Source organism: Ischnura elegans, chromosome X, assembly GCF_921293095.1.
Source record: "Ischnura elegans chromosome X, ioIscEleg1.1, whole genome shotgun sequence".
Lineage (NCBI taxonomy): Eukaryota > Metazoa > Arthropoda > Insecta > Odonata > Coenagrionidae > Ischnura > Ischnura elegans.
The window spans coordinates 93,041,553-93,054,278 of NC_060259.1; the positions used below are offsets into that span (position 1 = coordinate 93,041,553).

General features: G+C 40.9%; 1 protein-coding gene across 1 annotated transcript in view; it reads left to right on the forward strand.

Moving 5' to 3' along the window:
• The window catches only part of LOC124170735 (rho GTPase-activating protein 45-like), a 111,286-nt gene extending 101,756 nt beyond the window's left edge, over nucleotides 1-9,530 (forward strand). Inside the window, exons 15-19 of the mRNA XM_046549633.1 lie at nucleotides 325-669; nucleotides 1,693-1,832; nucleotides 4,830-4,987; nucleotides 7,696-8,605; nucleotides 8,682-9,530. Coding sequence (XP_046405589.1) covers nucleotides 325-669; nucleotides 1,693-1,832; nucleotides 4,830-4,987; nucleotides 7,696-8,605; nucleotides 8,682-9,199 — 2,071 coding nt within the window. The 3' untranslated portion in view covers nucleotides 9,200-9,530. The remainder of the gene's footprint in view (nucleotides 1-324; nucleotides 670-1,692; nucleotides 1,833-4,829; nucleotides 4,988-7,695; nucleotides 8,606-8,681) is intronic.
• Nucleotides 9,531-12,726: the final 3,196 nt, after the last annotated feature.

Here is a 12,726-nt window from a genome sequence, read left to right on the forward strand (position 1 = left end):
CCACGTTCCCTTGATGTAAATCCATGTACTCCCTGATTTAATGTTCTGTTGGTATTGAAAAATAGCTATTCATTTTTAATCATTTTTCATGATTCATTTTTTTATTCAATGCATTTTATTTTATTTCTATTCTTTTAAATTTCTACAAATACTGCGTAATATTAAAAAATGAAAGTCATTACATTCTTGGAAGGAAAACCTTAAATCTTGACGTATTTGTTATCAATATTGGTTTGGTATTTTGCCCCTCCGGCGCCATGTCTCAATTTTTATTGATGATTTATCCTTTAACATGTAATGAACTCACCTTGGTTGCTCTCATAGAATCGCCAAAGAATTCCCGTCCAATTCCGACCACAAATCCAAGGATCCTTCCGCGGAGTTGAAAGCGGTCGTCTCGAGGCTTCCCAAGCACCACTTGGCCACGCTGTCTGTGCTGATGCAACACTTGAGGCGGGTCTCGCAGCTTTCGGAGGAGAACAAAATGCCTGCGAGCAACTTGGGAATTGTGTTTGGGCCGACGTTGCTGCGGCCGTGTGAAGGCAGCGCCTCGCTCAACTCCTTGGTGGACACAGTGCACCAGACGCGCGTGGTCGAGCTCATGATCACCTTCGCTCACGAAATCTTCGGGCCTGCCGACGCCAAAGCGGACACCCACCACCTTTCCAGGTAGTGCCTCACCCCTTGACGCTTCCGGGACGGATCACAATCATGACGAAAGTCACACTCGATAGGATTGAGTTGGGCGAGCGAATGTGGCAAATGCAGCGGAGCGATGGCTGCCATCGTCCTTACCGCCTTCCCCTAAATGACTCATCCCGGTTCTAATATGAAGGTAGATTTGGACAAGCTAAGCTGAATGTTTTATGTCCTATGAGGTGGTTTCCTATTATTTTTTAATTGCCTAAATCGAAAGATTATTGCTCCTGGATTTTCACATTGTATTTCACACTTTTAGATTTTTAAATGACGATATATATTTTTCGCGATTAAATGAAAAGTGAAAATTTTCAAGCACGCGAAAACGCGGCGGCTAAGTATGAATGCTGGGAAAACCCCGTTTGACGTCGTTCTGGTTCCAGCTGTCGCCGTGTGAGGTGACCTTGGAGCGAGGGTATGTGCACCGCTGCGATGCAGGCTGCTACCAGGTAGCGCTTGGCTTAAATAAGAATTATTAATACCTTAATCAAGCGAAGGAAACTTTCCGACAATAGGCAATTTTCATAGGTGATTATTAAAAAATTTTTCCCTGAGCTCTGTGCCTCATGTATGCATTGGTAATCTCAGACGATGTAAAACTCCTATCTACTCGTATAGAAACTAGGTCCCTGTGACGTCACGTGAAGTGGCATCGCATGGGCGTCAATCTGGCCTTTTTCAAATACGGTTAAAATTGACCATTGCCATTCGCCCAAACTGGGATTTCTAAAACCGAATGATTTGTATTTTATGAATACACTAATTGTGGGGAACGAATCGTAATCAATGCCTTTAGTTTTTTTTGATGAAGGAAACTACCCTATTGTAAGAAAATTGGAATAAAACCGGGTGGACGAAGGGAGGAAAGTTACAGTTTGCAAGCCCTTTGTTTTTCTATCGTAGAACAAGACTATTTCGTGTGGTAGCAAGGCAAGTGGAGTATGAATAATGGCTTGGTTGTTTCGGTGGTAAAGCTTCGACTCCCGTTCACAGGTCCTATTCATCGGTGGTGAGCTGCAAAACGACAAGAGCGGGCGAGGGGTGGGGTGGAGTGCTGGTTGACGCTGCCATTGGTGCCACGCCTCAAGCGGACAAGGGGAAACCTTTGATCTCGCGGAAGGACTTATCGGCTGGTAAGCCATCGCTATAACACATTCGCATCCACTAGCGTACTGGTACGCGGCCTGAAGCTGGCCACAAACACTACAAGCGTACCGGTGCGTAGAATGCATAGTCACAATCACATGTTTAGACTGTGGCATAGTGATATCTATCAGATCATCCTGCTGCTATCTTACGAGTTATTTTTGCAAGTTTTTGGCCAGATAGTGCACCTGATAGCAGCTGCCATCTGGTGGCTATTTTGATTTTTTTACATTGTAAATCCCATTAGAAATACTTTTCTTAGTTATAGATTTTATTCCCCTGAAAATGGATCAATTTAAATCGGATGGTCGATTTAAATCCCAGGGGATGGATGCGAATGGGATAATACATGCACCTCCTCTTCGGTATTAATACATTCTATGATGAGAAGAGAGGCATTTCTCCCCTAAGTAGCATTTTCACACAGTCACGCGCACCAGAAGGGTGTTTCAGAGTCACCCGTTCGGAGCGGATCGGGAGACTTAACTCGGATTCTACGTCACTTACTACCGACAAGACGATCCGTGCGTTTGAGACTGCTTCCTATCGACTCAAGGAAGGTTTTCCAATAGGATAGAAGTCGATCGGCCGAAAAGTGTCGAAAAGTCATTCCGGTTGCGTAGGGTGATCTGTTATGATGGTGTTTTTATTAATTATTTGGCTCTAATAAAATAATAACACTTTATTTCATGTGTGCTGATATATGTGGATGTTCTGCTAGAGTAATACAGGTTTAAGTGCAAATTAAACAATATAAATATACTCGTGTACATTAGACAATATATGCGCAGAATGTAATTTGACGAAAAGGTGACACAGGTTGGAATGCATGGCGTAATGACTTAAAAATATGCAGGTAGCATACTGTATTGGAAACGAGTCCTCATGTTTGGAAGTATAACAGTTTGTCCAGTTTGATATGCTTGTGTGCGTGACTTGGCATCGTAGTAACATCGAAGTTAGACATGATTATATACTTAATTCGGTTGACTCCGTAGTTTATATCCTAAATATTCGTTTTAATATGAAATATTAATTTAAGCATACGGGGAATAGCCACGGTGAAAACTATACGAAGTCACCCTCACACCATCTTGTTAGGCATAGTCCATAATATTTCCCCTAAATTGTAAGATGCGTCGCGTCGGCAGCTCATCAGGCTAAAACACTCGATCGCATATTGAAAGTTTTCGGGTTTGGATTCCACTCGAGGCAAATATTTCTTCTCTGTGAAATTTTTGCACAATGAAATATTAGTTAGAAGATGTATCAAAAGGTACAAAAAAAGTAAGTGTGTGTCATTTTAGTACTCATAAAATTGTGCCATAAAAATAACCGAGTACGTGCAAAACACATAGCAATGTAACCACATTATTTTCCGTTATTTTAACCTACATAAGTCGAGCTATTGATAATAATCGACGCAATTCAACCTAATTTAATCACTGTATCTCCTTCCAGCGCACTTCCACTTTTATGGATTTTTTTAGATGTTTAAGGCCATATGAAGGCCATAACATCATTGAATAAGGTCAATATTCACATTGAAATGAGATAAGCAATGGAATATGAGTTCAGAAAAACCATTGAGTAAATAATGCTGAGTATCTGTTGTTGTAAGACAGGATGGGTTTTGCGACTACCTGCATTTTAATTCTTATGATGCATGGCCTTAACAATCAACTGTGCTCTCACGAGAATGAACGAACAAAATAGTTTAAAATTAACCTTCATCCCCGTCATTTGCACAAAACGAAATGAGAATACATTGAAAAAATAACTACAAACGGACAACTCTAAAATAATTTTACCGCGCAATAGCGTCAATTCTGTGACCATGTATCAATTACCACTTATGCATGCCCATATATACCTTTCGCCTCCAATGTGACATGGGGCGATATTGTTTTCGGTGCTCACTCGTCTTTTGAAAATTGTGACATTTTATCGTTCCCCGTTCGGGATGACTATTGAATGCATGCCAAAAGCGGTACGATTTCCGATAGTATGTGTGAAACGCACGGAAGACAAGCGCAGGATAGGTTCCCGATCAACTCGGACTGAATCCGTTTCCGATGCCGCCTATCCGATGAGACTCTGAAACACCCCCCTGATCCGTACTGAGTTCTTTCGAATAAGTGATTCTTGTCTCCTGGATATCCAAGCTCCGTAACTATTTTAGCTTAGTTTAAGATATGGCATGCTTTTTTCATGTTTTTATTGACCCATTGCGTCTAACATGGAATCCAATCATGAATCTCATGCACGGTATGGAGCTACACAACCGGCAATGACTAAAGAAAAAACGGTTCACATTGCAATTCATCAGCAACTATAAACCAGCTCGTACAACTCTTACTATTTTTCGATTGATCAGATTAGGGTGGATTGGTAAATTTTCCTTTGCCGCGGTGACCAGCCACCAATTACACTGTTCGATTCGGATTTCGGAAGGCAAATCCATCTGGGTGCTTCGACTGTGAATGTGCGTTTCATTACTTAACGCTTTGTCTTCAGAGTTGATGAGGTGGATACCAAATATAGGTAAATTGAATACATTTATACTTGCCTAATTTCCTTTGAACATTCCGGCAAAGTTTACTTGTTTCTAATAATAAAATCCATCCTCTTTGTCTGTGGAAGCTGCTGCAATTGCTCCGCGCTTGGATCTTAAGCAATGAGGAGTGTGATTCTGTGTTTCCGTCGTTTGATCTGCCTGGGACACATTAATGGGAAAGTGTTGTCGCTGTGATCATTTGTAGCGTAGGCTTTTGGCTTGAGGGATGAGAGCAATGAGATACTCGCGCCATTGCTTCAATTTGTGGCCGGTCTCCATCTTTCGCTGATATTCGGTAGGATCACAACAGCTGAAGAAATTATTAACCCATCGGTGGTATATTACATGGGCACGCGTCACATGTAGTATTAGTGGTATGTTTGTTGTTTTAGAAACTAGATAACACTTTTCCCGTACTTTGTTTCAGAATCTGAACCTCCCGGTGGAACTTCCGATGACGAGTTACCAGACTTTTTGCTGCTGGATAATTCGTTCCCAAAAATGCCGATTTCAGCGGAGGCCATGGCTAGAAACACACAGCAGATAGTCAAAGTATCACTTCGTGATTACCAAGGTCTTGAAGGGGTAAGTTAACATTCATTATGACATGCGGCATTAAGCTATTTAACCAATTATTATGTACAAACGATTTTTAGTGCTCATTTTCTTAAATGACTATTTTTAGACCAGGAACTATATTCTCGCGTGGAAACCTTGAAAAGATATCTAATGGAATTGCTAAGTTTGTTTTGTCAATATGGCGTCCTCTTGTGAACCATCTGAAGGTGAAGAATAGCTCAGTCCAAAAGATGAATTGGATATAGCACGGCCTGGGGTCGTAGGCGGACCCAAACGGTCCAGAGCAGGAGGTGGAGAAATTTGCTTGGTGGCTTACAGTAGGAGACAAATACGTACGCATTGTTTGTTTTGGTGGCATATATTTTTACTATTTTTTAGGTGCGTATTGCAATAACTTGGATGCATCCGTGGCATATGGTATCATTAGATGATAGCATTAGATGCTGAAAACCGGGTCGTGATATTTAAAATAAAGTGTGGAACAAAACAAAGTAATTTTATTTTATTCTATGATGAAGCAATTCCACAAAGTAACGCCTGAGACCGTGTCTTATAATAAAGTAAGTGCTTTATAGAAAACAGCAGAAAACGTACAACAGTGAATCACTTTTACCGAATCAGGGTTAAGAAGATACACAACTCCCTCTCTCTCTCTCTCTTTCAATAAGGGTATGATGCCTCTCCTGGGTATGTGTAAATGTAAGTAATCATCTTGAAATTCTCTCGAGTCATGAGTAAACTCTTTTCACATTTTCTGTCCTTCAAATGATGAAATACCTCAGGAGCAAAGGCGGAGTGTTGAGCGAGTGGTTCAGTGAAGGGAGGCGCCCCTTCCGATGCAGCTGCTCACATAGTCCCAAGTCACAAATGCCAGAGCAATGAGAAGAATGAGGCAAGGAGAGAATTCTTCGTGAGGCATGGATCAAGCGCGCTTGGACTGCGGCTGCCCACAGCCTGTGCGCATGCTACCCTCGGGACAGGGGAGCGTGGCGGAGGTGCATACTCTTCAAGGGGGAGTATGCACCTCCGCCAGAGAGGGGGAGTTGAACTCTGACGAGAGGAGTTTCCCAAATACGTGTCTAAGGATCCAATCAAACTAAGTAATGATATAGTCCATCAGGCACTGCCCTCGAATCACCCACCATGTGGTCTCACACATACTTTAGTTTAAACAAGAAGCTCATTTAAACACACCCGCGCCTAAAAATACAATTTTATGTGAAAATCATGGAAACAATGATGAATCGTAGACTTCTGTAAAAGAGAAAAGTAGGAAGATATGTATCAAAGTGTCGCAAACTAGACTCAATCCAGGAGGTTCGCAATGGCAGTCGAATATCGTAACTACTGCCTCTCTGTATTCTCCAATTCACTCTTGGTCATCCTCTTTTCAGTTTTCCTGGAGATGTGAAATGCAACATTTGCTTGGGCCATCTCATATTCTATCCATCCTATGAACCAAATCTCTTGCTTCTCTTCTTCCTCGTCGACGACATATTTTCCCGAATCCATCATCTTCATTATCGTATTATTTCTAACTATATCAAGTCTACTCTTTCAACAGCTCTTTCTCGTTTAATCTTTCCCAGTCGTCAATAACCTATGTATATTTCTTTCCCTTTCTGTCCCATGACCCTGCTTCTTATATTCTTACACTCTCTACCATTTTTATACGCATTTTTACTTTCGTATCTTGCCTAACATGCTGGTATCATAAAAAATGTAGAGCTTTTACAATAGTTCTTCCCTTCGTGATTCTGTTGTACATCTCCAGCTTAATACTTAAACTTTTATCCATTACCACCCCAAAGTACTTTGCTGTGCTTACTACCTGTATGAATTCCTTTTCTGGTGGTAGATCTGGTATTTCATAATTTCCAATAATTAAGTATTCTGGCCTATTTTTGTTAATAGTGAGCCCATACTTCTCATACGCATCCTTAAGTTTCTGACCGTGTAGCGCAGCTCATCTGCGTACTGTGACATCGGAATTCATTCATCTAAAAAGTACTGCAAATATGAAATATTTTCTCTTTGTCCTAAACGGCTACACTTCCTTTGCCAACCTTGCATTGAAAGGTATATTTTAAAAGGGAGAGAAATATTAAGAATTAGCTTTTGTGACGAAATAAAATAAATCAATAAACAAATGTGTCGTAGGGGTTACAAATGTACGCAATCGCATATATTACTTGATGGAGTACCTGATCTTTTAGGTCTCCAAATTTGAAAGACATTTTTATTCCGCTGCATAGTTGTAAACTATTCCATAGTAATTATCTTTTCGTGGTATAGAAAAGGTGGGATCCTCGTAGTATTTTTTAAACTCTAACTTTTATCTTAGGGTACATGCGAAGAGGTAATACCGGGCCTCTCCATTTACATATTCCCTGAGAAGCCAGTCAGCCCCAACTTCTCGAATATATTGCATTGATAGGCCATTGTAGGCAATTACGTAGGCCAAATTTTTAAGCTAAAGAATACATATGATTAACATCGAATGTATTGAATTTTAAGTATCAATTAAAATTTCCCTTTTTTACTATTGATAATGAAATAACGAAATGTAAGTTCAGTAATGATTTTATTTGATTTTACATAAATAAAGCCTATAGAACGATTAATTAATCAAATTTATAGGATTTAGTCTTTAAAATATGAAATATATTATTTTATTTTGAGATTCATAATTAATTTATGTTTTCACTTTCCAGTTTTCGTCAACGGTGAGCTCTACATCAGAAAATAACGGCAATGAGCACAGGAAACTGAGAAAAAGTAAATCTGATGTAACGCCTGCAACCGAGGTGGACCTTGCCAAGAGCAAATCTCTAGGTGCCGCAGACATCTCCAGCTGTGCCTGTATTTCAACGAATTCCCAGTTTGCAAGAAGGGAAGATGTAATTCTCAACCCACCACTAGATAATTTGCCTCAGACTTCTTCGTCGAACGATGCCGAGAAAGCGGAAGGGAACAAATCGATTTTCCAAAACGTAAATACGGCAAACGAAGACGTGGTCAGTGTTGTAGGGCTCCGCACTGAGAGTGGGGTTGAGAAATTGGATGCATCCGAGGAAAGCAGGATGAGGAGGCTGGACACTCATGTGCACAAGGGGGGAGGTCGGGACTCAGTATCGGCTGCAAGTGAGTTCATGGAAGTTAAAAAATCCCAAAGCTTGGGAACGAGCTCTGCATTCTTGTCAGGAAATCAATGCGGAGTAATCAGGAAGAGCTCACCTAAGCTGAGCAAAATTGCAATCAATAGGGTAAGTGCAGAGAGTTTAGTGGACTCAGATAACAGTTTTGAGTCCATCGAAAGCAGCTCCATTGAAAGTAGAAGCCCCAGAGATGGCGAAGATGAAGAGGAGAGGAAGATGCATTCGCGAGGAATATTTTTCGACACAAGGCATTCGTTGACTGACAGTGAGACGAAGCAGAAAGCTAAGCCAAAGGGAAAAGAACAGACTGAAGAATCTGGGAAGGTCACGACGAAAACTGTTTTTAAGTTTGACTCTCAGCGAGTAGTAGCTCAGAGTTCTGTTTGCAAGCTCACTCAAGGAACGGACGAGAGCTCTCCGGCGAGTAAAGAGAGAAAACAGCTCGGTGGCATAGAAGCAGCCTCAGGTACTTCGAGACTTACGATTTAGCATGCCACCATCCCTCATTGTCGACATTCATTTGTTCATTTTCTCTTTTCCAGGTCGAATTTGCCCACAGTCGAGTTTCCAGAAGAGGAGGGACGGGATTCAGTGCTCAATAGTATTTTCCAAACAAGAGAAATCCCAGCAAGAAAGTCAGTGCAGAGTAATTTCGAATACTCAGAGGAAGCCTGTAGAGCAGAGCAGGGAGAAAAAGGTATCTGTCGTCCAAAGGCGGCACATGTGCTTCGACAGCAATGAGGTGAACGTCGCGGCACCTCCGGACACCCTGACGGTGTCGTCGTCTCACGCGATGAGTGAAGTGAGGGACTCGGGTGGCGACGGCCGGGTGGCCAGCGGGCTGTTGAGGAGCGGTGCCACTTGCAAAAGCGGTCGAGTGACCACGACCACGGCCCAAAAATCGTTCATCCAGAAGACTGTGAGTGTCGGGCAAAAGGCCAAAATAACTAATTTGATGCAAGCACCAAGTGTTGCTAAGGTTTCAACGCCTGCCGAAAATCAACGCCAGGAAAGTACGTTGAAGGTGACTCAGACGAAGAAAGGATCAAAAAATGAGTGATGCACATGCTGATAGCAAACGTTTCCGTGGGAATTTTTTTAACAAATGAAGGATGATTGAATTAAAACTCAAGTGGGTATGAAACCACTTCGACTAAAAATCTAGGCAAATGCTTTTTAGAATGTCTGGTGAAATTGGTTGTTGCAAATGTTTTGTTTAAATATGAGTTTAAATTGTGTACCTAAGCTGGTAACATCTGACCAATTATAGTGAATAGAATAGTCATAGTGCCAAAATCTACTCATTCATTAATAATGGCATTGTTTCATTCTAAAATAAAAGAATATTGCGATGTAGGCTAATGAGACATTAAAATGAAGTAAGCATAGTATTCGTCAGTTCTCTCTTGCACTGGAATGACTTGAAGTCTAGGCCTTGAGAAATGCATTCTGTGATTGAATTTGCTTATGCAAGTCTCCAGAGGGTTGTAATTTGTGCTGCCTTTTCCCAACCTTCCTCCTCCTGTATAGATGCCTTCAATGTTCTACGGTTTATTCCTGGTCTTCGCGTGTTTCATTCCAATTGCTATGACAGACGTTGTTTTATCAGTAGAGGGTGGAAATGAACCCAATCGTGAGAGGAATGAGTGACCTGAAGTTAGTTGCCGCTTTCTAAGGAAGTGTAAGAACCCCGTGGAGGACATTTTAGTACCGAACTGGTGGCATCACCGTCAACATACCATAACTTTGTCCGAGTTTTGCGTCATTTGAATGGAAGTGGGCAGAATCGCTAATGGGCTTGCGTCGAAGATGCAGTGTCTATATTAGTGATGCTATTCCTCTTATACTCTGGCGCAGTTTTTTTGTGCGAATTTAAGTATAATCATTCACGTTGTAAATACATGCGTTTGTAACTGTAATTGCAACTTTAAAATATTCCACTATTTTAATGTGCCAAATTTCATGGTGATTGGCGGAACGTTTTCAAATCTGTTGATTTCGCATCAATTCGCATACTCCCTCACTTTTATTTATTGCCTTTGCGTATGCTTACTTTTGTTGCGTTTTTCTTTAATCCATCTCGGATCTCTTTTTTGTCATTCCTCTATGACGTTAACTCTGCTTATAAATTTCTTTCAATAAAAGTCGTAGAGGAACTCCACCACTAGCGGTGTAGAGTCCCGGCCTTGCACGCTGAATTCCATAGCTGCCACGATTGCTCTAAGTATCCATGGACATCGGATATAATTTAACGTGTGACGAGTAAGCTGAAGACATTGCCTAAATTGACAATTTTTGGTTTTACTCAGGAAACTTATTTTATGAAGCTACACGTTCATTTCGGATTATTTATGGCGAAATTAAGGCAATTTGTTTCTGCATAAAAATGCCTATTTCGCCTGTTTTTACCCTTTTCTCATGATGTCACCAATTTAAGGGCGTAAAAAAGGAAAAATGTTTCGAAGTCACCAAAATACTGTTTTGTAGGAGCTTTTCTGATATTTCGGTTTCTTTTTTAAGCTATCAACGTTGAAATAATGTCATTAATAATGTCAAAAGAAATATCACCGAAAAATCAATTTTAAAAAGAGCAGAAAAACAAATGTGGTAATTCTACGTGATGCTTACATGTGATGGTTACCATTGCCTAATATTTGCCTTCGAAGGCACTACTCAGTATTACTGAATGTAAAGAAATTTTGTTGGAAGTTGTCTTTTTACACTCACTATTGATATTATGGAGTAGTGGCGCAGCGATGGGGGGTTTTGGGGGATAAACCCCCCCAGAGCTCAGAGAAACTTTTAAGTTTAATCTATTTTACTTCACTTGATTATTAAACTTATAGAAGACTGTAAGGATTAATAAATTATCCCCCAGAAAGCAATAAAACTCACCATTTTGAACCATTTATCTTAAAACATTTCTGGGGGAGGGCCCCAGCAACTCCCGCTTATCCTGGCGGGTATACCACACACCCTAGATCAAGTTGCTCCTAAAATCCCCCCTAGCCTTAATCTCTAGCTGCGCCACTGTTATGGAGAGTATGGCTATATACTGCATTATACTCTTATAATGGTGCATGAGTAGGTTTTCTATTGGCAACAGAATACCTGGATGAAGAAGAAGAAAACTGCATTCTTAAATCCAAAGCTGCAGAGTTGAATCTTGATGTTGACGCAGATCCGACATTTATCAGATGCAATTTTGGTTAACTAACATCAATCATGTCATCGCAGTAGGCAAAGGAACTAATCCTTGCAACGGCTACAAAGACAACCTTAAAGCCCTGTACACACGGCGACATTTCTGGCACCATAGATGGCGTGAAATACTGTGCCAAATCTTGCCGGATGGCCTGGCGGCAATCGATGGCGCAGTGCCTGCAAGCAATGTGTACACACGAAGCCCTCACTTGTGCCAGTGGTGGAAACAGTTGAGCCCGAGTGACCGCAGTTCTTCCAAAATGGCTGATATTCAAGACGTTCAGGATGTGTTAGGAGTAATAGCAGTGGTCGAAGCAGTGAGAGTGGTTAGGAGAGAAAGAGAAAGAAATAAAAGGTGGAGGAATAGAAGGTGGTGGACGAGGCCGTGGATACAGCGGAGAGATGAGGGTGGAAATGAGATTCACAGTATGCTGTGCAATGAGTTGCGAGTGCGAGAGTTATTTGCAATTTTCAGGATGGGATAAAGGATTAACTGGAGTGGTGAGGCAGTGTACTGGCCTTCCACATCCAAATCTCGGTAAAGAATGAAGGGGCATTCCTAAATTCAATCCCTGCGTGTAATGTGGATTACACTAGTTGTGCAGTACACCGTCCGTCGGATGGGACGTTAAGCTGTGGTCCCCTTGGCGCCTTTCGTTAAGAGCAGGCTAATGCCGACGCCGGGTTTCTATCCACCCTTCATCCTCAGTTCCTAATCCCAAGCTGATCCATTCCTGATTTAAATATTTAAAAAAACTTTTAAAAATATATTCCATAGTAGTAACGAAGATAAGAAAACGAACTTTAAAAATTTAAACAATAAAATTCTTAAAAATTAACACAAAAAAAGGTTCCTTGAGCAGATCGATCTCGCTACCTTCAACTCCACAGTCGGACACCGTATCCACTGGGCTGTCGCCATATTGTTTAACATAGGTGTTCAAAACAGCTTATATAGCGTACCTTCATTTTTAACGATTTTTAATTGCTTTTTTCTCGGAATTTTACGAGATGTGCGTCGTCTCGCTTCGGCATATTACATTTGTACCCATAAACTACCGATTCGCAAAATTTGAGCTCGATCGGCGATGCGAAGGTCGTGTATTCCCCTTGTTAGTTATTCAAAACACCTTAGTATGAAATTATGCCTATCAATTTCTAATACAAATCATTTCTCTGAAACTACATTTAAGTTAATTATTATAAGAATAATAAGAATTATATCTCACCACGTTAATATATACCGAATACATATACAAAAATTATCACTGGCCATCACAATAAAACCACGCTATGGAAAACAGAAGCATAAAAAAAGACTTCGTGACCGTGTATTTATGCATAGTCTAATCAAGATTTGCCATAATTTGTTTGTCTATAACA